This window comes from Rhineura floridana, chromosome 3 (genome assembly GCF_030035675.1).
Source record: "Rhineura floridana isolate rRhiFlo1 chromosome 3, rRhiFlo1.hap2, whole genome shotgun sequence".
Classification (NCBI taxonomy): domain Eukaryota; kingdom Metazoa; phylum Chordata; class Lepidosauria; order Squamata; family Rhineuridae; genus Rhineura; species Rhineura floridana.
The window spans coordinates 216,230,508-216,255,603 of record NC_084482.1 but is presented as its reverse complement, the minus strand read 5'-3'; the positions used below and the strand labels follow the sequence as shown (position 1 = coordinate 216,255,603).

Here is a 25,096-nt window from a genome sequence, read left to right as displayed (position 1 = left end):
AGAATGCCATAGTTTAACTGCACACTGTAGTTAAACAAACAAACAATAAAACAATTAAAAAAACAGTTTTATGGGCTCCTTTGGGAGGAAGGGTGGGATACGTATTTAAGAAATAAATAAAATAAATATAATGTTGATGGTTTCTTCTGGTTTTATTGTTTTTTCCTGCTCCTCCTAAACTGGCAAAACCAAAGAGATGCTGGCCTCCTTACAGCTCAGCAGCTTGTAGCTCAATTTGTAGCGCACATTTTTTTTTCAAATTAAAAAAAATAATTTCAGTTTGTAATTACTGTGTGAATAAACTCTACTTGTCATACACCCAACATGATAATTTCATGGGCAAATTAAGCTATCCCTAATACATTTTATGGTCCTGAAGTAACAAAGTGAATTTTGATCAGGTAAAAAAAATGTATCGTGCATTTTTCAATTTCCCCCAAAATTTCCATTTTTTCCCAACAAGAAAAAAATGACAACAGGAGAAAGATGGAAATTTTACATTTCTACACTGAAAGCCACTTTTACATGCACGCAAGTGTATACCAACAGAAAAAGAAAATAGTATTTACATTGTAATAAATACTCCACTATAATTATGAAATAAATAGCATTGCAAGAAAGAACAGTCTGATGTGACAATTTTCTACTATATTTGGGGGCTAAAGTTTATTTATTTATTTATTTGCAACCCAGAGAAGGTCAACCTCCTTGAAATAAGGTGGCAGGGCAGCCATAGGCACCCCCCAAGGCGCTGCATAACTTTAAAAAAAATTATAGATGATTTAAATTTTGAACAGGCCTGGCCTGGAGACCAGAGGTATCCTACCTCAAGACATCTGCATGAAACACACCTCAATAGTGGTGTGCTTATTAGGGGCATGGTGGCCAAAATTCCGTTTGCCCTTCCATGGGCTGAAATAACTTCAAAAAACAGCTTGATCTTCTCTGATTGCCAGTATTTCCCCTTCCTGGACTGCGAGTGAGAGGCTATTTTGTGATGTACCTAACACGCAGCGTGTTAAGGGGACGGAGTGACAGGTGTTGTTCCTTCTGGCTGCAAGGACTGCCTCTTTCTGTCGTTTCCTTTTCTTCTATGCCCAAGCAACAACTGGTTTTTGGAATATTAAAGGATTTCAATTGTTTTAAAGAGCAATTCTGATAAAAATGTTAAAAGAAAGCAATTATGCACGCAAAGGTCCATGTCGGTACTGAAATGGTATCCTTCCCCATTATCAGTATGTAATCTCATCCCAACTTGCCTACACTTCCATGACCTCAATGTCTATGGCTCTATGGCCTCCTAACAGAAGGGCCCAGGGTCACTAACAAGCTGCCCTGGTTTTATGGTTTCACTCCTGCGTGAATGGTTTGGTGGGAAATGAGACTTTTCTTGAAGCTGAAGCTCTTTCCACATTCCAAGCACTGATATGATTTTTCTCTTTCATGAATTCCTTCATGGGAGGTCATATCACTCTTCTTAAAGAAACTCTTTCCACACTCCTGGCACTGATATGGCTTCTCCCCGCTGTGAATGCTTTGATGACGATGGAAGTTTGTGCTTCTGTTAAAGCTTTTCCCACATTCCAAGCATTGATATGGTTTCTCCCCAGTGTGAATTATTTGATGACGATGGAAACTTATGCTGACATTAAAGCTCTTTCCGCATTCCAAGCATCGATATGGTTTCTCCCCTGTGTGAATTATTTGATGGTAAGAAAGTTGGGAGCTCTGACTGAAGCTCTTTCCACAATCCGGACATTGATATGGTTTCTCCCCAGTGTGAATTCTTTGATGGGTAGTGAGATGGGAGCTCTGACTGAAGCTCTTTCCACATTCCAGGCAATGATATGGTTTCTCCCCACTGTGAATACTTTGATGCGAACTGAGATGGGACCTTCGCATGAAGCTCTTTCCACACTCCTGGCACTGATACGGTTTCTCCCCGCTATGAATACTTTCATGACAGTGGAGGTCTGTGCTTCTGTTAAAGCTGATTCCACATTTCAAGCATTGATACGGTTTCTCCTCAGTATGAGTTCTTTGATGGGGAGTGAGGTGATGCTTCCAGCGGAACCTCTTCCCACATTCCAAGCACTGATACGGTTTCTCCCCTGTATGAATTCTTTGATGAGAAATGAAACTTTTCTTCCAGCTGAAGCTTTTTCCACACTCCAAGCAATGGTACGGTTTCTCCCCTGTATGAATTCTGTGATGGGAAGTGAGACTTTCTTTACAGGTGAAGCTCTTTCCACACTCCAAACACTGGTATGATTTCTCTCCTGTATGAATTTTTTGATGGACAGTGAGATGGCCGCTCCGACTGAAGCTCTTTCCACACTCCAAGCATTGGTATGGTTTCTCCCCTGTATGAATTCTCTGATGAGAAATGAGATTTTTCTTCCAGCGGAAGCTCTTTCCACATTCTATGCACTGATATGGTTTCTCCTCACTGCCAATTCTGTGATGGGATCTTTGACTGAAGGTCTCTCCACACTCCATATATTTATACGACTCCCCAACTGTGTGAATTTTGTCATGGTACCCTTTATTCTTGGTTTTCAATTTGTCTCTTTCTACAATGAAGAGAGAAACTGATCAGAACCTACGGAAGAAGTGGAGCCCTAAATTATTAAACAATGCCAATTAATGAGAATGTTTAAGGAACAATTATAAGGGGGACAGATCTTACTACAGAGTTAACTGCCTCAAATGAGTCATGGCATTAACTGATACCTGGTGTGCTACAGACTGTTTCATGTGGACTGTGGAGACCTGCAACTGGCTATCAAGCTGAGGGATGAATCCCGTTTCCATGTAGAAGGTCCCAAGGCCAATCCCTGACTTCTACAGCTAATGCAGATATGGGATATATCTGGCTCACTGGTCTAATTTGGTCTGTGAGGTTGTTTTCCTCAGTCCTGTGACTGCCAGCATGGGCAGGTAAAGATGTGGCTGCAAACAAATGATCAGGAGCTTAAAGTGCACTCCTACATTTTCCTTGGCAAGGAAGGTTCCCTCTCAGACCAATCAGTTGATTGGCCCTGACAGGGAGACCCGCTGGGGTTGGCTGCATTGAGGAGTTCGCCTTCAGGAACCCCACAGGGCTCTTGAAAGGACTCTCAGAGCTGATCAGCTGATGACCACTGAGACCTGTCACTTAGAAGTCCACACAAATAATTTTGTTTGGGGAGAAGGAAGAAGGGATGGCAACAATCAAACCCAATACAGGTTTGTAAATAAAATCAATAAAGTCAATCTATCTTTGCTAGTGACATGTTACCTGCTTGAACAGAGGATTCGATTTCAGAACATGGGCAGAGTTCCTTGCAAAAGGCTCGTTCTGAAAGAGCATCCTTGGACTTTCCAGGAAGGCAAAAGGCTCACATATTTATGGGAACCTGAGATCAGGAAAGCCTGCTTCTTTTCTGAGATGGATTGGTGCTGGGCCCAGTCGTGAAACCCGCTCAGTCAGTGCTCTCTTTCGGCAAGCAGAAAATAATTGATTCCATCTCCCTAACAACTCTGAAACTTTTTTTCAAAAGTCTGATCACTGTTTAGAAGGGCATAACTGGAGGAAGCATATTCAGAGAGAAAACAGGAGATAGTTGTCCATTCAAGGTTATCTGCAGGTGGTTTAGAGTCCCAGAACCTATAGGTGGCACCGCCCAGCTATATCAGAATATTGGGGTTTATCACATGCATAAATTCCAAAGCAGATATTATAATCCAACAGGGTGGCTTACCGAGAGAGGCCACGATCCCACCATTTTCCTCCATGACTTCCCTATGCAGAGCTTTCTGGTCAGGATCCAGCAGGGCCCACTCCTCCTCCATGAAATGCACAGCCACATCCTCAAAGGACACTGGGCCCTAAGAGAAAAAGGAAACATCACTTCTTCATAGACAGCATCTATCTGCTACGGCTGCACACTGGATTCGACCGAAGCTGGACCCAAATTGGGCCTATTTGGAATGATCCGGGAGGGATCCAGGCATCAGTCGAGTCGACCTGAGACAGCCATGGATTGCTGCGGGTAGGATGGCTGGGGCTGACGGGGAAGGGCATGAAGCAGGAAAGAGAGAGTGCCTTTCCAGAAAAAGGTAGGAGCCTGACACCGCCTGACTCTCCTTCCTACCCAATGCCCCGCACAAACAATGCCTCCACTCAGTAGACATGACCTCTCCTCCCCCTCCCAGCCATATGTTGAAAAATGGTTTTCAGAAAACCCTGATTGAACATTAGCCTTGCCCCCAAACTAATGCAGGGTGGGTGGTCCCTGGGCTCAGCGACGCAGGTTGGCCTGATTGGGGCCACCAGGTTGGAGCCATGGGGCAGACTGGAGGGGCTCCGTGCAGCCCTGTTATCTACTACTAATTCCTGCGCTGTTTTTAATGGGATTGTTTTGTTGCACAATGTTTTAACGTTTTAATGAAATGGTTTTATTTTAATGATGCATCTTTCCATTTTAATCTTTGTGTATCTGCTTTTCATACCTTTTTAGCATTACAGTAAGCAAAATTAATAAACAATACTGAACAATATTGATACTGCTAAATAACGCCAGCTATATCCAAAAGGCTAGTTAGAATGAGGCTGCTGCTGATCATTCCTATGAAGATTTAAGCCTTCATTGAGTGGCCTGCAAAGACTTTGTTGAGGGCAGATTTCAAAGAAGAGGAGATTTGTTCAGGCCCAGGGAGGTGAGCGGGAGATAGCAGCACCCAGGGTGCCCCCAGCCTCTCTTCCCATTGATCCGTCCCCTACCTGATCTGGTTCCACAGCAGGAGCTTCTTCTCCATCATGAGGATGAGATGACTGAGGAAGTCTTGCCAGCATCATTTCATGCCCTGTAACAGACAAAGGTGGCGGGAATCCAGTAGCACATGTTGGTCTCAGAGATTCTCCAATTTGGTAGAAGGGATTAAAAACAAAACTCCACTCATATTTATAGTTCCACACATTACTAATCCAGCTAGTGGAAGAGTCAGCTTAGATTTAAAAAGGGAAGGCTTAGCCTTTTTAAAACAAAAATGCAAACACAACAAGCTCTGTTTTCCTAAAACGGTTTCCCTATTATAGGTGAAAAATACTCAGCTGGAAGTTCCAGCTTTCAGTTCAGATTAAGGTAAAGGTAAACGTGTCCCCGCACTTGTAGTGCGAGTCGTTTCCGACTCTTAGGGTGACGTCTTGCGACGTTTACTAGGCAGACCGTATATATGGGGTGGGTTTGCCAGTTCCTTCCCCGGCCTTTCTTTATCCCCCAGTGTATGCCGGGTACTCATTTTACCGACCACGGATGGATGGAAGGCTGAGTGGACCTTGACCCCTTTTACCGGAGATTCGACTTCCTCCTTCCGTTGGAATCGAACTCCGGCTGTAAGCAGAGCTTCGGCTGCGTTACCGCCGCTTACCACTCTGCGCCACGGTTCAGATTAAAAGCAGCTAAAACCTAGTCTAGTTTTTCAAAGCTGGAATGCAAAGCACCACTTAAAACTACAGGGTAACCTGCACTTTTAAAAGTGTGCTCAGTAAATAAATAAATGAATGAATAAATAAATAAAGTAGAAGCTAGTTAGCTTTTTATTATGACTATTAAAAGTTTTTACACAGGACTTTCTGTCAGGAAGAAGGAAGGCCTCTTTCCCGAGGAGTCAATGCCCAGTTGACTCACCAGCCACAGTCCATTCTTCACTCCTCACCTAATCAACACCAATTGTTCACTCCCCTCACCTCACTGGCTGGGCAGGACTAGCCAGGCATATAAATTTATAGCAACCCAAAGAGATCAGCTAGAGCAAGCCCCAGCTGATAAAGGGTCTCTGTCCAGGTTAACATAGTGTCAAGGTGAGTTAAGTGGAAGAGCAAGTTCAGCCAGGGCGCCCCACTCAGCCCATCCATTCCTTGACTTAAACACAACCTAAGCTCCATAGGTACTCTGTATCATAACCTTATATAGTAACTCTATGAACTGCAAAAACTGCAGGTAGAAAGTCAGCAGGGACATGGGGGCTTTCCAGTGTTTTGCACTGTCAGTCACATGTACGACTATCAGAATATCTGACAGAAGTCATTGGTATGCTCTCGGTGCAATGAGCTCCTGGCTCTTCAAGAACAGGTTTATTCTCTTGAGGCCAAGATGGCTGACCTGGAAAAGCTGAGAGAGGTTGGTGGATGAGGCCTTCAGAGACATTATAGCCAAGTCCCATTCCCAGGATGATAGCTCCCCTGCTATCATGGAGAATGAGAGCCTTGGGGAAGGAGAACGACACTCTGAGGAAGAGGGAAATAATTCCTTGGATTCCTAGCAGCTATCGTGCCAAGGATACTTCTCGGGGGTGTGTGTGTGGAGAGATCCTGGTAGTGAGTGATTCTGCCACTAGGAACATAGATAGTTGGGTGCATGATGGGTGTACAGACTGGAGGGTGAATTGCTTGCCTGGTGCAAAGGTTGCAGATGTCGCCTATCGTCTAGACAGCCTGATAGATAGTGATAGGGAGGAGTCAGTGGTTGTGGTGCACAATGGCACCGAGGACATGGGGAAACGTAGTTGTGAGGTCCTGGAAGCAAAAACTAGGTCGGTAGGCAGGATGCTGAAAGCCAGGACCTTCGAGGTAGATTACCCTGAAATGCTTCCGGTTGCACGCGCAGGGCCAGCTTTTTAATTTCAATGTGTGGATAAGGCTATGGTGTCGGGAGGAGGGGTTTGGATTTGCTAGGCACTGGGAAACATTGTGGGACAAGCCGGGCCTGTACAAAAGGGACAGGCTTCACTTGAACCAGGATGGAACCAGACTGTTGGCGCGCGCGCAAAAAAAAAAGGTGGCAGAACAGTTTTTAAACTGGTTGTGGGGGGAAAGCTGACAGGAGCAGAGGAGGGTCCAGTTTGGAACAAATCTCCGCCCCGGATGAAGCTGCTAGAAGCCTCTGAGGCAAGATGGGAGAACTGGAGTGCTTGGTCTTAGACCACACAACAATGATATAGTGGGGATAACGGAAACCTGGTGGAATGGAGAGATCCAGTGGGACACAGTTATCTCTGGATATAAACTCTACAGGGAGGACATATTGGAGGTGGTGTCGCTCTGTACGTCATGATGCATGTCTAACTACACATGGGCCTCAGAAGAAATCCTGTCTGTTGAGTGTTTGTACCCATTTTATATTTCAGTTGTGCGAAAACGCATCTCTCTCCCTTTGGGCTCGTGGCCACAAATTAAAGTGCTGGTCCCCACGTACAAAGCAGTGAAATTTTGTAAATAAATGTGTTTTCAGCTGTGGGGAAAAACTGAAGACAAGCATTTCCCTACCCAAGATCAAAGGTGCCCATGGATTTACTTCAAAATTGACAGAGGGAGACCAAATCCTTACCTTGTGGCCTCTGTCTAGTGTCCAGCGGAATCCTCTCTGCTTCTGGGAAATCACCGCCCATTTTTGCAAAGCGATCCTTTACCTGAAACATAAATGAGGATTCAAAAAGGGGAGTGGGCAGAAGGATTAGAGGAGGAACTGCAGAGGCCAAAACCTAAGGAGTTTTGGACATCCTTCCTTGGATGCTTTCCAAAAAAAATTGGGAAAGTAGTAAGAGTATTTTGGGATACCCTCCCCAGAGCTTGGAAAAGTTACTTGTTTGAACTACAACTCCCATCAGCCCAATCCAGTGGCCATGCTGGCTGGGGGTGATGGGAGTTGTAGTTTTAAAAAAGTAACTTTTCCAAGCTCTGACCTTCCCTCACATTCTGAGCCCCTTGGGATTTATCAAGATAAAACTCTTTCTCACCTGCTGCTCTGCCTGCTTCTCGTCCTCTGCCTGGCTCCACAGGAAACCTTCGGCCAGGGCCACCGCTTGGGAACTGGTCTCCGCTCCACATTCCCTCACCCAGCTCTCCATCTCTGGCGGCAGGACAGCCAAGAACTGCTCCAGGATCACCAAGTCCAGGATCTCATTCTTTGTACGTTGTTCTGGCTTCAGCCACTGACAGCAGAGACGGTGGAGTTGGCTGCAAACCTCTCGGGGCCCTTCGGCCTCCTGGTAGCAGAAATGGCTGAACTGTTGCCGCTGCACATCTGAGCTGAGAGTGCCCTTCTCACCCAGGGCCTTCTGCACGGTTCTTTCCCAGAATTCCACACTGCTCCCAGCCTGGGTGATATTGGAGCCTCTTCCTGCTTCAAGGCCATCCGAGTCCATCTTTTATCCGTACTTTATGAAAGCCTCCAACAGAGCTGAAGGAACTCCTTTTTTGTCTGCCAGTTTCTGTCTCAAGGCAAAATTGTTTAAATTTTTTTGTGTGTTTTAAAAATTTGTATATTTGTTTTTATTGTTTTTAATTGCTGTAAACTGCCCAGAGAGCTTCGGCTATGGGGCGGTATATAAATGTAATAAATAAATAAAATAAAATAAATAAGGCAAAGACTATCCTAATCAGAGGGGCCACCAGGTCCTGCAAAGGCAAGACGTTGTTCTGTTATAGAATTGTTACATTATAAGGGCAGGAATAGTTGTGGATGAGTCTGGCTAGCAACCAGGTCTTTTTCCAGAAGGAAAGCCTGGTGAATGGTGATACTCAAGTTACAAGAAACTCAAGATGGGGGGGGGATATTCCTCCATGTGGGGACCATAAATTCAAGTCTTCAGTCTGGTTGAGGATTAGAAGATGCAGCACCTCTCCTTCTGGTATGTCCTTTACCACTCCTTCCCTGCAGTGCACATTCCCTCTCTCGGTCTTCCATTGATCCCTCATCACTCCTTCACCCAAAGCTCCCAGCCTCAGTCCTTCTCAGCCTTGAGGGTCCCTGGCTCAGTGGGTACAGCATCTGCTTTGCAGGCGGAAGATGCCAACTTCAAATCTCCGACATCTCCATGTAAAGCTGAGAATGTTTCCTGCTGCCAGTCAGAGTAAATAATACTGAGATAGATGGATCAACAGTCTGTCTCAGTATAAAGCAGCTTCCTCTCTTTCTGTGGTCCTCCATGACCCCCCCCATCCGTTGCTGCCATCTTCTCCTCCAGCCTCGCTAAACTACACCAAAGTTGGGTTAAATAAAGGCTGTCACTCAGCTCAAGAAATCTTAGCTGAGTCATTCTCTGACTGTAGCTCATTTATTTAGATTCATTTACTGTAACCAACCTGATTTATTTAGAATTATTTGTGGTAAAACAAAATAACATTTGTTCCCTGAATCCAATATCTGGTAGACTGCTTCTCCGTATGGAGGTTTTGGTCTCCTCACAGCTGCTCACCTTGCTCTTACACTGATTATTTGGCACATCCCTGCCCCCATTATTTCTCTAACTGGATCAGGACCTTCTCCATCTCTTTCTCTCCTCTGTCTTTCTCTGTCCATATCCTATTATATAGATTCATCACCCAGAGAAAAACACACTATGTCTCCCTCCAGCTGCCCTTCAAAATTATATTCACGTGTCACTGACTAGGATGGTTAGTGTCAACGGTTTGTAAGCCCCATTACCACCATGTAGATGCCTAGTTCCATTAGCACCTTCCACTGATATCCAACCCACCCACCCCATCTGCCAAAACTGCAAGCAGAAGACTTTGGCTTGCCCTCCCCACCTTATGCCACAGAGAATGAGAATGAATGAATGTTTATTACAGTACATAGACCGGCAAGAAAAAATACAAGATAAAAAATTCATTAAAATAGAATATAAAATTCAACAATTAAAACAATTGAAACAATTAAGCCAAGGATACTGCTGGAGATAAATTCATGTTGAAATCAGTACTATATTAGTGCTCTGTGATCAAGATCCTTCTGCAGTGTATGGCAGCCGCACAGAAGCTTGACACCTTGGTGGTCACTTCAGAGGTGGAGTCCGATAAAAGAAATTGCACATACAAGGCCTCATCCCGGCCAGGTATACTTTGAAGGATAGGGGTAATTAGGGCAGAACATAAATCGTGACAGAAAGTACAATGGAGAAGCACCTTATGCCACAGTCGGAGGTACTTTGCTCCCCAAGATTGGCATCCGGATGTCCACCATGAGAACAGGATGTTGGACTAGATGGCCCGCTGGCCCGACCCAGCAGGACTCTTCTTATGTTCTTAGTTGTAAAGTGCCTAGAAACCCTCTTGGCAATTAAGCGGTGTACTATTATTATTATTATTATTATTATTAAGCACTTGTAAAAGCCACTGGCGTTCTTTTATTCAAAGGAATCACATGCAGAGACCTTGACAGAACATAAACAAAGTAAACAAATGTGTTTATTAATAATAATCTATTTTGTTTTAATTTCCATTTAATAACAACAACAACAACAGCAACAACAATCTATTAATTTCCATTTAACACAGTTGTGTACTTTCTGTCAAGGTCTCTGCATTTGATTCCTTCAATTAAAAGATCCCCAGTAGTTTTCAGGAGTGCTTTCTATTCAAGCTAAAAAAGATCCCCTCCATCTCCCAGTGTGTGCACGTCTGAATGGGCACATGCGGGTCAGTCAGGAGGCTTGATAACACCGCTGCCGGATTAATGGGGGGGGGCATCAATTCCAAGTGAAGTACAGTTGAGGATTCACCTTCCTGAGATCAACTCAGCAGTTGCAGACCTGCTCTGAATTCTCTCCCCCCCACCGACCCACCCACCCCATCTCAAATGGGGCCTCCTGTCTGCCCAGAAGAGGAGGGGGGGGGTTGAACGCAGATCCATCCGATCTTCTCCAAGCGCAGGAAAGCGCTTCCTGATTTGGCTGTCCTAGTAGATCCTGGATGGATCACTGAGCAGGCGCCTCCTCTACGCACCCTCCCCCGGGGGTCCTGGGACTCCCTTGCACCCAAATGCACCAAATGGCGTAAAGGAGAGACTCACCAGATATCAGAAGGGGGGGCACCGATGCAAGTGCTTTGCCCCCCCAAGTGAGAAGCCAGGAAGGAAGGGACTTGGGAGGGAGGTGCTTCGGCTTTGGGACTGGGCGGACTCCTCCTCCTCCTCCCCAAATTCCTTTCCTCTCTAGGAAAGTCTAGTTCATTTTAACCCTTAGCATGCTGAACAGTAGCATTCCCCCCCAACATAGAGTTGAGAGTTTTGGCCTCTCCTGGGCTTGGTTGAGACTCCTCCCGACACTTCAGGTCCCCAAACGAACCTGGCCGTGCACAGAGGGTGGAGTTCGGACAAACGCAACGCAAAGAGGCTTCTCCAAATTCCTCCTTCCCCAAATGGTCTTAATCTCTAGAAGCTCCTATGGAGAGCCCAAGCGAAGGGCAGGCGGATGATCCTGTAGAGTCTGGGTGCCCCCTTTGCACTGGGCTGCATGCAGAAGCCCTCCGATGCTGGAAGGGGGCTTCGGAAGATTTCCTGACCCTTTCTCTCCTCCCCCATAGATGTTTCCTCAGTCTTTCCCCACTTTTGAACTTTTCGCTCCCTCTTGGCTCTGGACCAAGAAAAGCCCTCTACTTCAGGTTCCCATTTGCACGCTTTCATGTGCGGGGCAGACGCATCATGCCCAAAGGGGAGGGGGCTGCTCTGCCTCCAAACCTCTCTAGTCCCTGCTTGCATACATACCACCATGCATTTATATTACCCCCTCCAAAAGAGAAAGTCATAGGGACTGGGATTTGTCTGTTAAGGGTGCTGTGAATTTTAGCGCTGTGAGGGGTAAACGACGGTTCCCAGGATTCTTGGAGGGGGAGTGTGTGGTTTAATCGTGTGGTGCTTCTACAGCCTCTCTCCAGTGAGTCTCTGCGATGCTGTCATCAGTAACCCCGCACCTCACCCCCGCTTGTGTTGCCAGCTTCGTTTGGGAACCTGAAGTGTCGAAGGACCCAACCGGGCCAGGAGAGGTCAAAACGCCCCTCTGGGTGTGCAGCGCTGGATTCCTCTTTGGCTCCTGCTTTGAGGAGAGGTAGCCGGCCCTACTATCTGGCATACCAAGAGTGAAAATGATCTGAAATGGACTTCCGGGCAAGACTGAATTTGGGGAGGGCAGTAGTGTAGTGGCAAATGCAGAAGTGCAGGGTCCCTTCATGATAGTCACAGCCTCGACCCCTCACACAGCCACCACCCTGGTATAAGATTATAGAATAATCTGGCTGGCTTGAATACTGCTTTCTGCTTCTCTTAATACTGGCATCATTTGACTGTCCTTTCTCACTCTCTAGAGATATTGCTTGGATTACTGAATTCAGTGTCTACACATTTATTTCCCTAGGAGCCAATCAGTGTATGCCGTGTGGAACAGACCTCCTGATAAGATGGTATCTGCAGGAGGACTTACCTCACCTGCAGAGCGCAGTGATCAACTGGGTATATAAGGGGTAAGATGGTCTTTCAGGTATCCTGGTCCCGAGCTGTATAGGTCTTTGTACACCAAGATTAAAACCTTGAACTTGGCCCAGTAGCAAATGGGCAGCCACTGCAATTCTTTCAACAGCGGGGTGACATGTTGGCGATACCCTGCTCCAGTCACCACATTTTGCAGCTTCCGGAACAACCTCAAGGGCAGCCCCACATAGAACGCATTACAGTAATCCAGCCTGGAGGTTACCAGTATGTGGACATAACATAAGAACATAAGAAGAGCCTGCTGGATCAGGCCAGTGGACCATCTAGTCCAGCATCCTGTTCTCACAGTGGCCAACCAGGTGCCTGGGGGAAGCCCGCAAGCAGGACCCGAGTGCAAGAACACTCTCCCCTCCTGAGGCTTCCGGCAACTGGTTTTCAGAAGCATGCTGCCTCTGACTAGGGTGGCAGAGCACAGCCATCACGGCTTAGTATCCATTGATAGCCCTGTCCTCCATGAATTTGTCTAATCTTCTTTTAAAGCCATCCAAGCTGGTGGCCATTACTGCATCTTGTGGGAGCAAATTCCATAGTTTAACTATGCGCTGAGTAAAGAAGTACTTCCTTTTGTCTGTCCTGAATCTTCCAACATTCAGCTTCTTTGAATGTCCACGAGTTCTAGTATTATGAGAGAGGGAGAAGAACTTTTTTCTATCCACTTTCTCAATGCCATGCATAATTTTATACACTTCTATCATGTCTCCTCTGACCCGCCTTTTCTCTAAACTAAAAAGCCCCAAATGCTGCAACCTTTCCTCGTAAGGGAGTTGCTCCATCCCCTTGATCATTCTGGTTGCCCTCTTCTGAACCTTTTCCAACTCTATAACATCCTTTTTGAGATGAGGCGACCAGAACTGTACACAGTATTCCAAATGCGGCCGCACCATAGATTTATACAATGGCATTATGATATCGGCTGTTTTATTTTCAATACCTTTCCTAATTATCGCTAGCATGGAATTTGCCTTTTTCACAGCTGCCGCACACTGGGTCGACATTTTCATCGTGCTGTCCACTACAACCCCGAGGTCTCTCTCCTGGTCGGTCACCGCCAGTTCAACAGTGGTCAGGCTTTCCCGGTCCAGAAACGGCTGCAGCTGCCTTACCAACCAAAGCTGGTAAAAGGCGCTCCTACCCACTGAGGTCACCTGGCCCTCTAGTGACAAAGATGGATCCAGGGGCACCCCCAGACTATGGACCTCAGAGGGAGTACGACCCCATCCAAAGCAGGCAACTGACCAATGATCCGAACTCCGGAACCATCAACCCATGGCGCCTCCGTCTTGCTAGGATTCAGACTTAGTTTATTAGCCCTCATCCAGCCCACCACTGAGTCCAGGCACTGGTCCAGGGTTTGCACTTCTTCCAATTCAGATGTTACTAAGAAACAGAGCTGGGTATCGTCAGTGTACTGCTGACACCTTGCCCCAAATCTCCTGATGACCGTTCCCAAGGGCTTCATATAGATGTTAAACAGCATGCGGGACAAGATGGTGCCTTGCGGCACCCCACAGCACAACTGCCAGGGTGCTGAAAGACAATCACTCGATGCTATGTATGTAGTATGGGAGCATGGATTGCACCCCCCTTGTACACCCCCCTTATACAAGCTCCTCCCCTCAAACAGCCACACATCAGATTTGCCAAGGGTCTATATGCATTGCTGGATCTTTGCAAGCCTGAATATTGTGGTTGCTTCCCAGATTCTTTTTACTTCGGTTTTTGGGGTGTTTTTTTTTTTTTTTTAACAATTCCAGACTTGGTCTTATGCACCTCCCCCAGTTCAAAATCAGTGACAGGCGGGCTGGAGCCAGACTTTTTTATTATCATCATTCTTTATTTATCAGTATTACATTTATAGCTGCTCCACCTTTCCTACATTGAGCTCAAGGTGGCATTCATGGGTCACCTTTTCCCGATGTTATCCTTACAACAACCCTGTGAGGTAGGTTAGGCTGAGACACACAGTGAGCGTCGTGGCTGAGTGGTGATTTTAACCCTAATCTTCCACACCTTAATCTATTTAACATCCCTCCACCTTATTCCGCATTCTGGAAAGAAAACACAGAAGTGAATAAGCTGGGAGAGGGGGATATTTTTCCCCTATAGATCTGGACATTTATAAGTGCCCTTGTTAACAGTTCTATGTGGCACATTCAAGACTAAGCAATTCAGGCTGCAATCTTGACCATCGTTACCAGGGAATAATCTCTATGGAATTCAGTGGAGCTCACTTCTGGGGAATGTAAAGTTATTGTGGCATGATCCCATACTACAAATTTTGATGGGAATTCTGAAACAAGGTAAGGCACTTAGTATTTATACAAATGTAATGTTTAAGTGTCCACCGTTTCTTTGCAAATGGAATGATGGGGGAGGAAAGGAACAGACAGAGGCCACACAAATTTTCTCCTAGCAGTAAAGCGACAGGGACAGCAGGAACCCCTTCTGAACCAAAGTAAGGCACTTTGCAGTTTAGTGAGATCCTCATTATTTGTTCAACTGTAATGTTGAAGTGTCCGCTGCAAGACAGGAGGATGGAAAGGCAACCACAACAACTTAGATATGCATCAACCACTGGCTATGCCACCATGATCTCTTAGCAGCCATGCCAGATCCAGGAAGAACCGGCTACCACTGCATTTGCGATTTCTCCCCTGCATGAATTCTTTGATGGGAAGTAAGATGGTCTCTCCTACTAAAGCTCTTTCCACATTCCAAGCACTGATGTGGTTTCTCCCCTGTATGAATCCTTTGATGGGAAGTGAAATTGGAGGTCTGAGTGAAGCTCTTCCCACATTCCAAGCATTGATAAGGTTTCTCCCCCCTGTGGGCTCTTTGATGATCAGTGAGACCGTCCTTGTGGGAGAAGCTGTTCTCACAGTCCAAGCAGTGATAAGGTTTCTCCCCGCTGTGAGTTCTTTGATGGGCAGTGAAACTTGACTTGTTGATGAAGCTCTTCCCACATTCCAAGCACTGATATGGTTTCTCCCCTGTATGAACTCTTTGATGGGCAGTGAGGTTTTTCTTCCAGCTGAAACTCTTTCCACATTCCAAGCACTGATATGGTTTCTCCCCGCTGTGAATTCTTCTATGGTTAGTGAGCTGGGAGCTCTGAATGAAACGCTTTCCACATTCTGAGCACTGATGTGGTTTCTCCCCTATATGCTTTGATGATTGCGGAAGGCTGAGCTTGTTTTAAAGCTTTTTCCACATTCCAAGCATTTGTACGGCTTCTCCCCTGTATGAATTCTTTGATGGGAAATTAGAATTTCCTTCTCACTGAAGCTCTTTCCACATTCCAAGCATTGATACGGTTTCTCCCCTGTATGTATTCTTTGATGGGAAATTAGAATTTTTTTCCAGGCAAAGCTCTTTCCACATTCCAAGCACTGATATGGTTTCTCCCCACTGTGAATTCTTCCATGGAGAGTGAGATAGGTCCTCTGACTGAAACTCTTTCCATATTCCAAGCATGGATATGATTTCTCCTCGATGTGAGTTCTCTGATGAGAAGTGAGAGTTTTCTTCCAGCTGAAGCTCTTTCCACAATCCAAACACCGATATGGTTTCTCCCTGCTGTGAATTCTTTGATGACAAACAAGGTCTTTGTTCAGACGAAACCTCTTACCGCAATCCAAACACTGATGTGGTTTCTCCCCAGTGCGAGTCCTTTGATTGGAGCTCTGACTGAAGCTCTCTCCATTCTCCAAATATTTATTCAGCTCCCATACTCTATGGATCTTGTTGTGGGCTCCCTTTTTCTTTTCATCAGTTTCTGCAACAAAGAGAGAAACTGATTAGAGCCTTTGAAGGAAATGGAGCCCCAAGTTATTGACAAACTAGCAGAAAGAACCCGGGGTTGCTCCGGAATTCTAAGAAACCAAAAAATACTGAGATCTGTACTTGAATAAAACAAAGTTTCTAGGGCTGTGCGTGCCCTCCCCCTTGACCCACCCCAGATGACCCAGGGAACTCCCAACCAGGATCCAGCCCCAATTCAATTTGGAGGTGGGGTTAATATTTAATTAGGATTTTTGAAACCCTATATAGGAGGGTGGCAGGGAAGGAGACAGTGCATCTCCCCCGGCCTCCAAACTACACTGGAGAGAGCACAAGGATTCAAATCCTGCTGGGTAGCAGGGGCGTCACTAGGGCGGTGCGGCAGGTGCGGGCCGCACCGGGTGACACCACCAGATGGGGGTGACACCCAGAGGCCCCCCAGGCACCGCCTAGGCACCAACGAGAGTCTTCGCGTGGCGCGCCGGCTGCCTTCCTCGGCTGTTAGAAGGTGGAAGCGGCAGCAGACAACGAGGCAGCGGCGCGCTCCCGGGCCCTGTCATTTGGCCGTGCGCTCCTAGAGGCTGTGCGTGCGCTCCACCGCGCGCGCGATCACTCAGAGTCTGAGAGAGAAGGCGCTGCGGGCCGCACAGGGTGACACCAACCCTAGTGACGCCACTGCTGGGTAGTGATTTGCCACCACGTTCCCTGCGGGCAACACAATACTGAAGCAGACCTTGCAGCCAGTGGGACTTTATCCCTGGCAGTGGCTCCTGCACTGCAGCTGCACATGCTCAGCTGCCGTGCCAGGCCTGCTTGCCATCTCCACAGTGCCCGCTCCCAGGTCGTTGTCCCCAGCATGCAGTTCAGGCCTCAGCCGCTGCTGCCGCCACCACTGACACCGCCAACTCCTCCCACTTCATGGCTGCCTCTCACCTGGCTGCTGCTACATTACGGGAGGCAGCCGCCTCAGCCGAACACATCTCACTTTCCGCCCCTTCCCCAAAACCAGCTCCTGCATCAGATGTCACCATCCAACAAGGATGATCCGGGGACTGGAAGCAAAGCCCTCTGAGGAGAGACTGAAAGAACTGGGCATGTTTAGCCTGGAGAAGAGGGGAGATATGATAGCACTCTTCAAGTACATGAAAGGTTGTCACATAGAGGAGGGCCAGGATCTCTTCTCGATCGTCCCAGAGTGCAGGACACGGAATAATGGGCTCAAGTTGCAGGAAGCCAGAGTTCGACTGGACATCAGGAAAAACTTCTTATGTGTTAAGAGCCATAAGACAATGGAACCAATGACCTAGAGAGGTAGTGGGTGTGATGTTCCTATATTAATGTATATATGGTAAGTGTTGTTGTTTAGAAGACACATGGTAAGTGGAGTGAAAGAGGGGGAGTGAATGGGCAGTAGAATGCGAGATGATTGGCTGAGTGTTTAAAATGGCTGAATGTATAAAAGGAAGAGTGAGAGTGGAATCTGGGGGGGAGAAGAGAACTGAGTGGGTTGCTTGGTGGGGTTGGAGAGAGTGTTTTACCAGGAGAGAGTGGAGAAGGAGGGAGGTGGAGTTCGGATTAGTATTGAGTAAAACCATATGCTTATGTGCCTTAAGAAGAAATCTTGTTAATCTTGTTAGCTTTGTTATCTGTAATAAATACTTAATTTGGTTTACCAAAGGCCTGATCCTTGGCTGGGGTTTCACAGACCAGAAGGGAGGGTAAGGTAATGACCAAGGCTGAAGGGGAACTGTAACAAATGGTGGCAGCGGTGAAGAGAATAACAATACCAGTATTCAGAGTCTCTGGGAATACTAGTATTAGGACGTGACTGGTAGTTGCCTAGCAGGGGGATCTGTTGAGATCTGTGCTAGAGCGGGGAGAGAAACAATAAAAAAAAGGACAGTCCGGACTGGTGGAGTCCCTGGTAGTGCCTAGTGACAGGCAGTAGCCACGCGCAGGTAGGAACCTGACAGGGAGAGCCAGGGAGGGGCGTCACAGTGGGCTCTCCGACACTGGAGGCATTCAAGAGGCAGCTGGACAGCCATCTGTCGGGAATGCCACCATGTAGGCCATAAGCGATTGTGAGAAACTGACCAACCCTCAGCACTGGCCCAACACGGGGCCAGTAGCCGATTCTTCCGTCCTCCTCCTCTCCACCGTGCTGGTCTATCCTGCTTCTACCGCCTCGCCTACCCCCTTTTCACCCCTTCAACGGTCTGCTCCCCCAGCGTGTTCCTTGCTCAGTTTCACTGCATGCGTGCCTTCCGCTGGGGGAACAGGAACACGCAGCCCAAGCACAGTGTGGAAAGCCCTCTTGCAAATAGCTCACTGCTACCCTTTGCAGAAGCTGCCTGCCTCTCTTTCTTCATGCCCAATGCCCTGCCCTCCAAGAGCTCCAGATTGCTTCAGGCAGCCCGACCTGGGATGATCTGGATCCAGGTCTGTTTTGACCCTGCTTGGTCGAAGCCCGGATCCACCTAAATCAGCCCAATCCAGTTGGGGATTTGGGCTGTGCCTGAACAGCCCTATTACTCTGATGCTAAATTTGTTTAAAATGAGTGCAGTTTGGGATTAAAAATGGGATTCTGATGGTATCCAAATAAAAACAAGAAGCAGGAACTGTCATGCCAAACTGGGCAGCGGGATCTTCAGAGGTGTCCAAAATCAGTGTTGTTTGGAACAGTTTGGTCTGCCATCTTGATTCAAAATGGCATCCAATGTCTTTGCTGCTGCAAAGCTTCAAATTGCCGTTGGAAACACTGCTCTCCTTTTCACCATGGAGGGTGGTGGAATAAGGTTTGGAATCTGGCTCTGCTGGAGAAGCTCACCCACAAAAGTAAACTTAGTTGGGGGGTTATAAAAGTGGGTAAGTTTGAAGAAACATGGTGGCCCTTTCTAACTTTTCTTCATAGCGATGCCTGCAGCCAACGGCCTCCAGCGTCTCATTTGCAATTTTGGATTGGTCAAATTCATTGTTCAAGGTTCTGCCTTATTCCCTAGCTGTAGGGCACAATACCGTGCTTTTCTGGATATTCTTTAGTGCCTAATTGTATTCGCTTATCTGCTGGTACGGTTGGTATTACTATTGTAGGTCTTTTTTGCTGACACTTACTTATGCCATTTTCTTAATGCATCATCCACGATTTTTTCTTTCTTTCTCGCTGTTAAGAGTTGAATGTGTGTTTTCATTTGTGCATTATCAAAAATCAATTAAAAAAATCATTTAAAAAGCGGCATCCAATGGTTTATCCAAACATAAGACCAAAACCTGTTACTTGATCTTGGGAATCATCGCACCAAATTAGGCAATAATTTATCAAGAGTTTGGAACTGTCACGCCAAATTAGGCAGCATCACACCAAACCGTTCCAAACTGTATTGATTTGGATGCATCTGAAGGTACCGTTGCCCAGTTCAGCATAACAGTTCCTGAGATGGAAAAACTGGATTTGGATGCCACCAGGCGCCATTTTGGATTGAGATGGCGGACTGGACATTTCCAAACTTACTCAGAAGCCTCTAAAGATATTGTCAACCAGTGTAGCGTGATGGCTGCAGAGATGGAGGAGAAAGTTTTGGTCTAAGGTTTGAATGCCATCGGATGTCATTTTGAATCAAGATGATCCAATTCCCAGAAGTGGTCTTGAGGTGACCTGCAAAGTTGTTTTCCCCAGACCCGTGACTTCCAGTATGGGCAGGTAAATGGCTGCAAAAAAACCAGGTGCTTAAAATGGATTCCCAATGGTTGCTTGGCAAGTGGAGCTTCCTCCTCAGACCCGACAGGGAGATCCAGGGGGATCAGCTGCATTTGGGAATTCTCCATCAGGAACCACCTAGTGCACTTGATGGGACTCTTGGTGCTAATCAGCTGATTGTTGCTGACAGCGGGTCTTCAAGGAGGCTTCATGAGCACCTTTCAGTGTGTTGCCTTAAGTCACAATGACGTTAGGAATATTGAGCAGACAATACTGGTTTGCATAGGCTAATTGCTATGGCAGGGCTTTTCCATCAGGCTTTTGGGATTCTGCAGTGGCTCTGATCTGTTTTGAAAATGTTGTTATTCCATAACCATGTTAGCACATGGGGAAAAGTTATAGTGACAAATTACAGATGCTTATTACAGTTAGGTACTGTTGCCTATAAAACCCAGTGAAGCCAAATATAAAAACATAATTTTGTTTGTGGGGATGAATTAAAAATGAGAGGACAGGAGGACCTAAAATAAAATGCAATACAGGTTTGTAAATAAAATTAATAAAGGCAATCTACCTTTGCGAATTAAATGCTACCTGCGTCAACAGAGTCTTTAAGAACTTGTGCAGAGTTCCTTGCAAAAGGCTGATTCTAAAAGAGAGCATCCTTAGACTGCTGACCAGATGTTTCCAGGAAGGCAAAAGCCTCACATACAGTAGGGCCCCGCTTTACGGCGTTCCGCTTTACGGCACTTCGTTCATGCAGCGGTTTTCAATTAGGGAAAGGCCCCGCTCTTACAGCGCTTGTTCCGCTAATAAGGCGGGATTTTTCCGTCGCGCGCCATTTTGACATCATTTTCGTGCGACGCAGCCCGTTATAGTCTATGGGGCCCTGCTTTACGGCGATTTCCGCTTTATGGCGGGGGCCTGGTCCCTAACCCGCCGTATTAGCGGGGCCCTACTGTACAGTGTATTTATGGGAATCTGTCATCAGTAAAACCCCACCTCTTTTCTGAGATGGATAGTTCTTTGGCCCAATCATGAACTAAGCTCAATCGTTGATGTCAGTGGTCCCTTTGGCCAAACAGAAAATGCCATAAGCTACTTTCAATTCCCTAGCAACTCTGAAAGTTACATTTCAAAAGGCCTGAGCAGTTCAGGCCACTCTCATAATTGCTTACAAGCGCTTAACTAAAGGAAGCGTATTCAGAGACAAAGACAGTAGATAGCTGTCCATTCAAGTTAGGGGGCTTAGAATCCCAGATGCTACAGGTGGCGCTGTTGAGCCAGAACAGAATATTGAGGTTCATCATATATGTTAATATCTGAATTTCACCACAGATATTATCAACCAGGGAGCCTTACCGAGAGAGACCAGAACCTCACAATTCTCCTCCATGACTTCCTTATGCAGAGCTCTCTGGTCGGATCCAGCAGGGCCCACTCCTCCTCTGTGAAATGCACAGCCACATCCTCAAAGGACACTGGACCCTAAAAGGAAGGGGAAACATTTCATCCTCAAATAAGGATTATCTTCTACTAATTGCTATGCTGTTTTCTCTTTCTTTCTTTCTTTCTTTCTTTCTTTCTTTCTTTCTTTCTTTCTTTCTTTCTTGACTGACTGACTGACTGACTGACTGACTGACTGACTGACTGACTGACTGACTGACTGACTGATTGCATTTGTATACCGCCCCATAGCCGAAGCTCTCTGGGCAGTTTACAACAATTGAAAACACTGAAAACAAATATACAAATTTAAAAACACATTTTTAAAAAGCAATTTAAAAACACATGCTAAAATGCCTGGGAGAAGAGGAAAGTCTTGACCTGGCGCCGAAAACATAACAGTGTTTTAATGGGATTGTTTTGTTGCACACTTTAATTGTGGATGTTTATTTTAACGTTTTAATGGATATGTTTTATTGATGCTTTTTAATAGCGGGTGTTACTATTTCAGTCTTTATGTAGCTGGTATATTGCTTGGAAATCTATTTTAGCATTAAATAGTCTATAAATTCATAAATAATTCTGCTGCTGCTATTAAATAACACTAGCTAAGGTGAGGCAGCTGGTCATTACTCACTGGATTTAAACGTTCCTTGAGTGGCTTTCAAAGCCTTTGGCAACAAAGAGGAATTTGTTCAGGCCCAGAGAGGTGAGGAAGAGACAGAGGCACCCTGCCTGCCCCCAGCCACTCCCTCTTCCTGTTCTGTCCCCCTACCTTATCCAGTTCCACAGAATCTGCTTTTCTTCCACTGCAAAGGTGAGATGGCTGAGGAGGTCTTGCTGGCATCATTCTGCCATCTGTGAGAGACAAAAGTGGTTTGAAGCTAGTGGCACGAGCCCATCTTAGGGACAGCAATACACCTCTAACTACACAAAGGCCTCATTCAAGAGGCAGCTGGACAGCCACCTGTCGGGTGTGCTTTAAGTTTGGTTCCTGCATTGAGCAAGGGGTTGGACTCAATGGCTTTATAGGTTCCTTCCAACTCTACTCTTTTCGATTCTGTAAGTCTTATCTGTGCAGTGTTTGCACCCATTTTATATTACAGCTGCATGAAAACACATCTCTGCTGCTTTGGGTTCTTGGCCAGAAATCAAAGTACTGGTTCTCATGTATAAAGTAGCAAAATGTTGTTGTTGTTATGTGCCTTCAAGCTGATTACGACTTACGGCAACTCTTAAGAATCAGTGACCTCCAATAGTTTCTGTCATGAACCACCCTGTTCAGATCTTGTAAGGTCTGTGGCTTCCTTTATGGAATCAATCCATCTCTTGTTTGGCCTTCCTCTTTTTCTACTCCCTTCTGTTTCTCCCAGCATTATTATTTTTTCTAATGAATCAGGTCTTCTCATTATAACAACCTCAGTTTCATCATTTAGCTTCTAGTGATAGTTCTGGATTAATTCATTCTATTATTTGTCTTTTTTTGCAGTCCATGATATCCGCAAAGCTCTCTCGAGATAAGTGTCTTCTCCTAAAAGATTGAAGGAGCCCATGGATTGATTTCAAAATCTACAGAAAGAGACCAAATTGAGATATATCCGATTAACCCTTACCTAGTGGCCTTTGTCTGGCATCCAATGGAGTCCCCTCTAACTCAAGGAAATCCATGCCCATTTCTGCAAACAGGTCCTGTACCTGAAACAGCAAGAAGGATTGACAACCTCAAATGGGGAGAAGAATCAGAAAAGGAATGACAGAAGCAAAAACCTGAGGTTTATTGGACATCCTTACTCGGACGCTTTCCAAAGTAGGCTGGTCAATTAGTTCAGTATTTTTGGGATACCCTCCCTCACATTTTTATCCCTTCGGACTATCCAGATGAAACTCTCACCTGCTGCTCTGCCTGCGTCTCATCCTCTGCCCGGCTCAGGAGGAAACCTTCGGCCAGGGCCACCACCTGGGAAGTGGTCTCCACTCCACATTCCCTCACCCAGCTCTCCATCTCCGGTGGAAGGACAGCCAAGAACTGCTCCAGGATCACCAGGTCCATGATCTGAGCTTTCGTGTGTCTTTCTGGCTTCAGCCACTGACGGCAGAGACGGTGGAGCTGGCTGCAGACCTCTCGGGGCCCCTCAGCTTCCTGGTAGCAGAACTGCCTCAACTGCTGGTGCTGCACATCTGAGCTGAGGGTGTCCTCCTCACCCAGGGCCTTCTGCATGGTTCTTTCCCAGAATCCCCTACTGCTCCCAGACTCAATGACATCAGGGCCTCTTCCTGCTTCAAGGCCGGCTGAGTCTTGCTCATCCATTGGCGCACCAAGGAAGCCCCCAGGAAGACTGAAGGAACTCCTTTGTCTTCTGCCCATTCCTGTCAGGGGGTGGCTTTGCCTGTCAGTGCCTCTGGCTTCAGCTGCCATCGGTCTCCATGCCTCCTGTCCCACCAGTCTCAAAGGGTACCAGCCCCCAATACCTGTGGGGAAAGGGGCAGAAAGGGTATTTGTTTGTCCTTTTTACTTGGTTCAGGTTCATTTTTTGGGAGAGAAGTTGTGTTAGAATTTACCATTTTGGTGCCATGTATTCATATGTGAAGTTTTTAAGAAGTTTTATTTTGTTTTATGTTCCATCTCAGTTGTTCCCTATTTTCCCTTACTGATTAGCGCTTTCGCAAGCCAGTGTTTAGTATATCATGGGATTGCTCATTTTTAATACAGATTAATGTATAAATACTGCTGGTATAGCACAGTGGGGAGGACAGCCTGGCTGGGAGTCCAGAGTCTGTGAGCAAATCCCCACTCGTGTCTCCTGGGGGTCAAGGGCCAGCTAAAGATCACCCCACAGCGAGTGGCTCAGGGGTTACGTGCCCTGCCACCTGGGCAGCCGTGGGCAAGCTGCAGAGTCCCAAGGAGCCCAGTTGCCCCCCAGGTGGCAGTTGCGGACAAGGAAGGGGCTGGCTTGTGCAGCTGAGGCAAGCTGAGCAGGCCCTAGCCAGCTGGGAGGACTAGACTCAGAGGGAGGCAATGGTAAGCCCCCTCTGAATACCGCTTACCATGAAATCCCTATTCATGGGGTAGCCATAAGTCGGGATCGACTTGAAGGCAGTCCATTTCCATTTTCAGTGTATAAATATATTATTATTCATGGTACGACTGACAATTGATTGTAATGCTGGGTATATGTATGCTTTTACAGAGTGGCCTTGGTAAAGGGTTCTTTCCACCCGAAACGCGTCGGGCAGCAATAAAAACGCTTTTGTTTCCACCTTTGGCTTTTCATTGGGAAGGCACTTTGAAGGTCCCCCCTCTCCTTGTGTGTGGTACCTTCGGGTGCCTCCCTCCTTGCTTTTCCGCCTACTCTCAACCCTCACCACCAAAAGGAGCTTCCTGGCTTTGCAGAAAGAAGTGAAAGACCCTCCGCTCCCTGAACTGGGTGCTGTGGCGATGCCAAAACTGGTGGCAGGTTCCCAATTCCTTATTCGCCTTCTGCTTGGAGGGGGGCCAGGCTGGATCCAGCCCCATATGTGAGGGTGTAGGATTTGGGGCACCCCTTGCTCAGTTACTTGTATTTTGCAATTCAAGCAACACTGAAACTTCACTCTGGAGTTCAGAGACGCAGGAACTCTCTTTTTTTTTTAGCGTGTGGACTTTTCCAGCAAATGAGGAACTGGGAGCTAGAAACCGACTGCAGGATCCTGGTGCCATGGTGGATCCTGGATCGATCAGAGGCACAGCACACACACCCCGCGCCCAATGCACACACACCCTGCAGCCCTGGGACTCAATTCACCCAGATGCACAAAAATGGAGGGGGGGGGAAGGAGAGAGAGACTCACCAGATCCCAGAAGGGGCCACCAATGGAACAGTGGGAGAG

The 25,096-nt window shown here is 46.6% G+C and overlaps 2 protein-coding genes across 2 annotated transcripts in view; both read right to left on the bottom strand.

The window, feature by feature from the left end:
- Positions 1–10,943, bottom strand: part of LOC133378963 (zinc finger protein 91-like) — a 30,317-nt gene extending 19,374 nt beyond the window's left edge. Inside the window, exons 1-6 of the mRNA XM_061613575.1 lie at positions 10,836–10,943; positions 7,780–8,253; positions 7,371–7,452; positions 4,766–4,848; positions 3,744–3,870; positions 1,345–2,573 (exon numbers count right to left, since the gene is read on the bottom strand). Of these exons, the coding sequence (XP_061469559.1) occupies positions 1,345–2,573; positions 3,744–3,870; positions 4,766–4,848; positions 7,371–7,452; positions 7,780–8,187 (1,929 nt within the window). The 5' untranslated portion in view covers positions 8,188–8,253; positions 10,836–10,943. The remainder of the gene's footprint in view (positions 1–1,344; positions 2,574–3,743; positions 3,871–4,765; positions 4,849–7,370; positions 7,453–7,779; positions 8,254–10,835) is intronic.
- Positions 10,944–14,138: 3,195 nt separating this feature from the next.
- Positions 14,139–21,265, bottom strand: LOC133381646 (zinc finger protein OZF-like). Its single transcript, XM_061620992.1, has 3 exons — positions 21,146–21,265; positions 15,520–16,083; positions 14,139–15,466 (listed from the first exon to the last, which is right to left on the bottom strand). The coding sequence occupies exons 1-3, from the start codon at positions 21,177–21,179 to the stop codon at positions 14,937–14,939; spliced, it is 1,128 nt and encodes a 375-aa protein (XP_061476976.1). The 5' UTR covers positions 21,180–21,265; the 3' UTR covers positions 14,139–14,936.
- Positions 21,266–25,096: the final 3,831 nt, after the last annotated feature.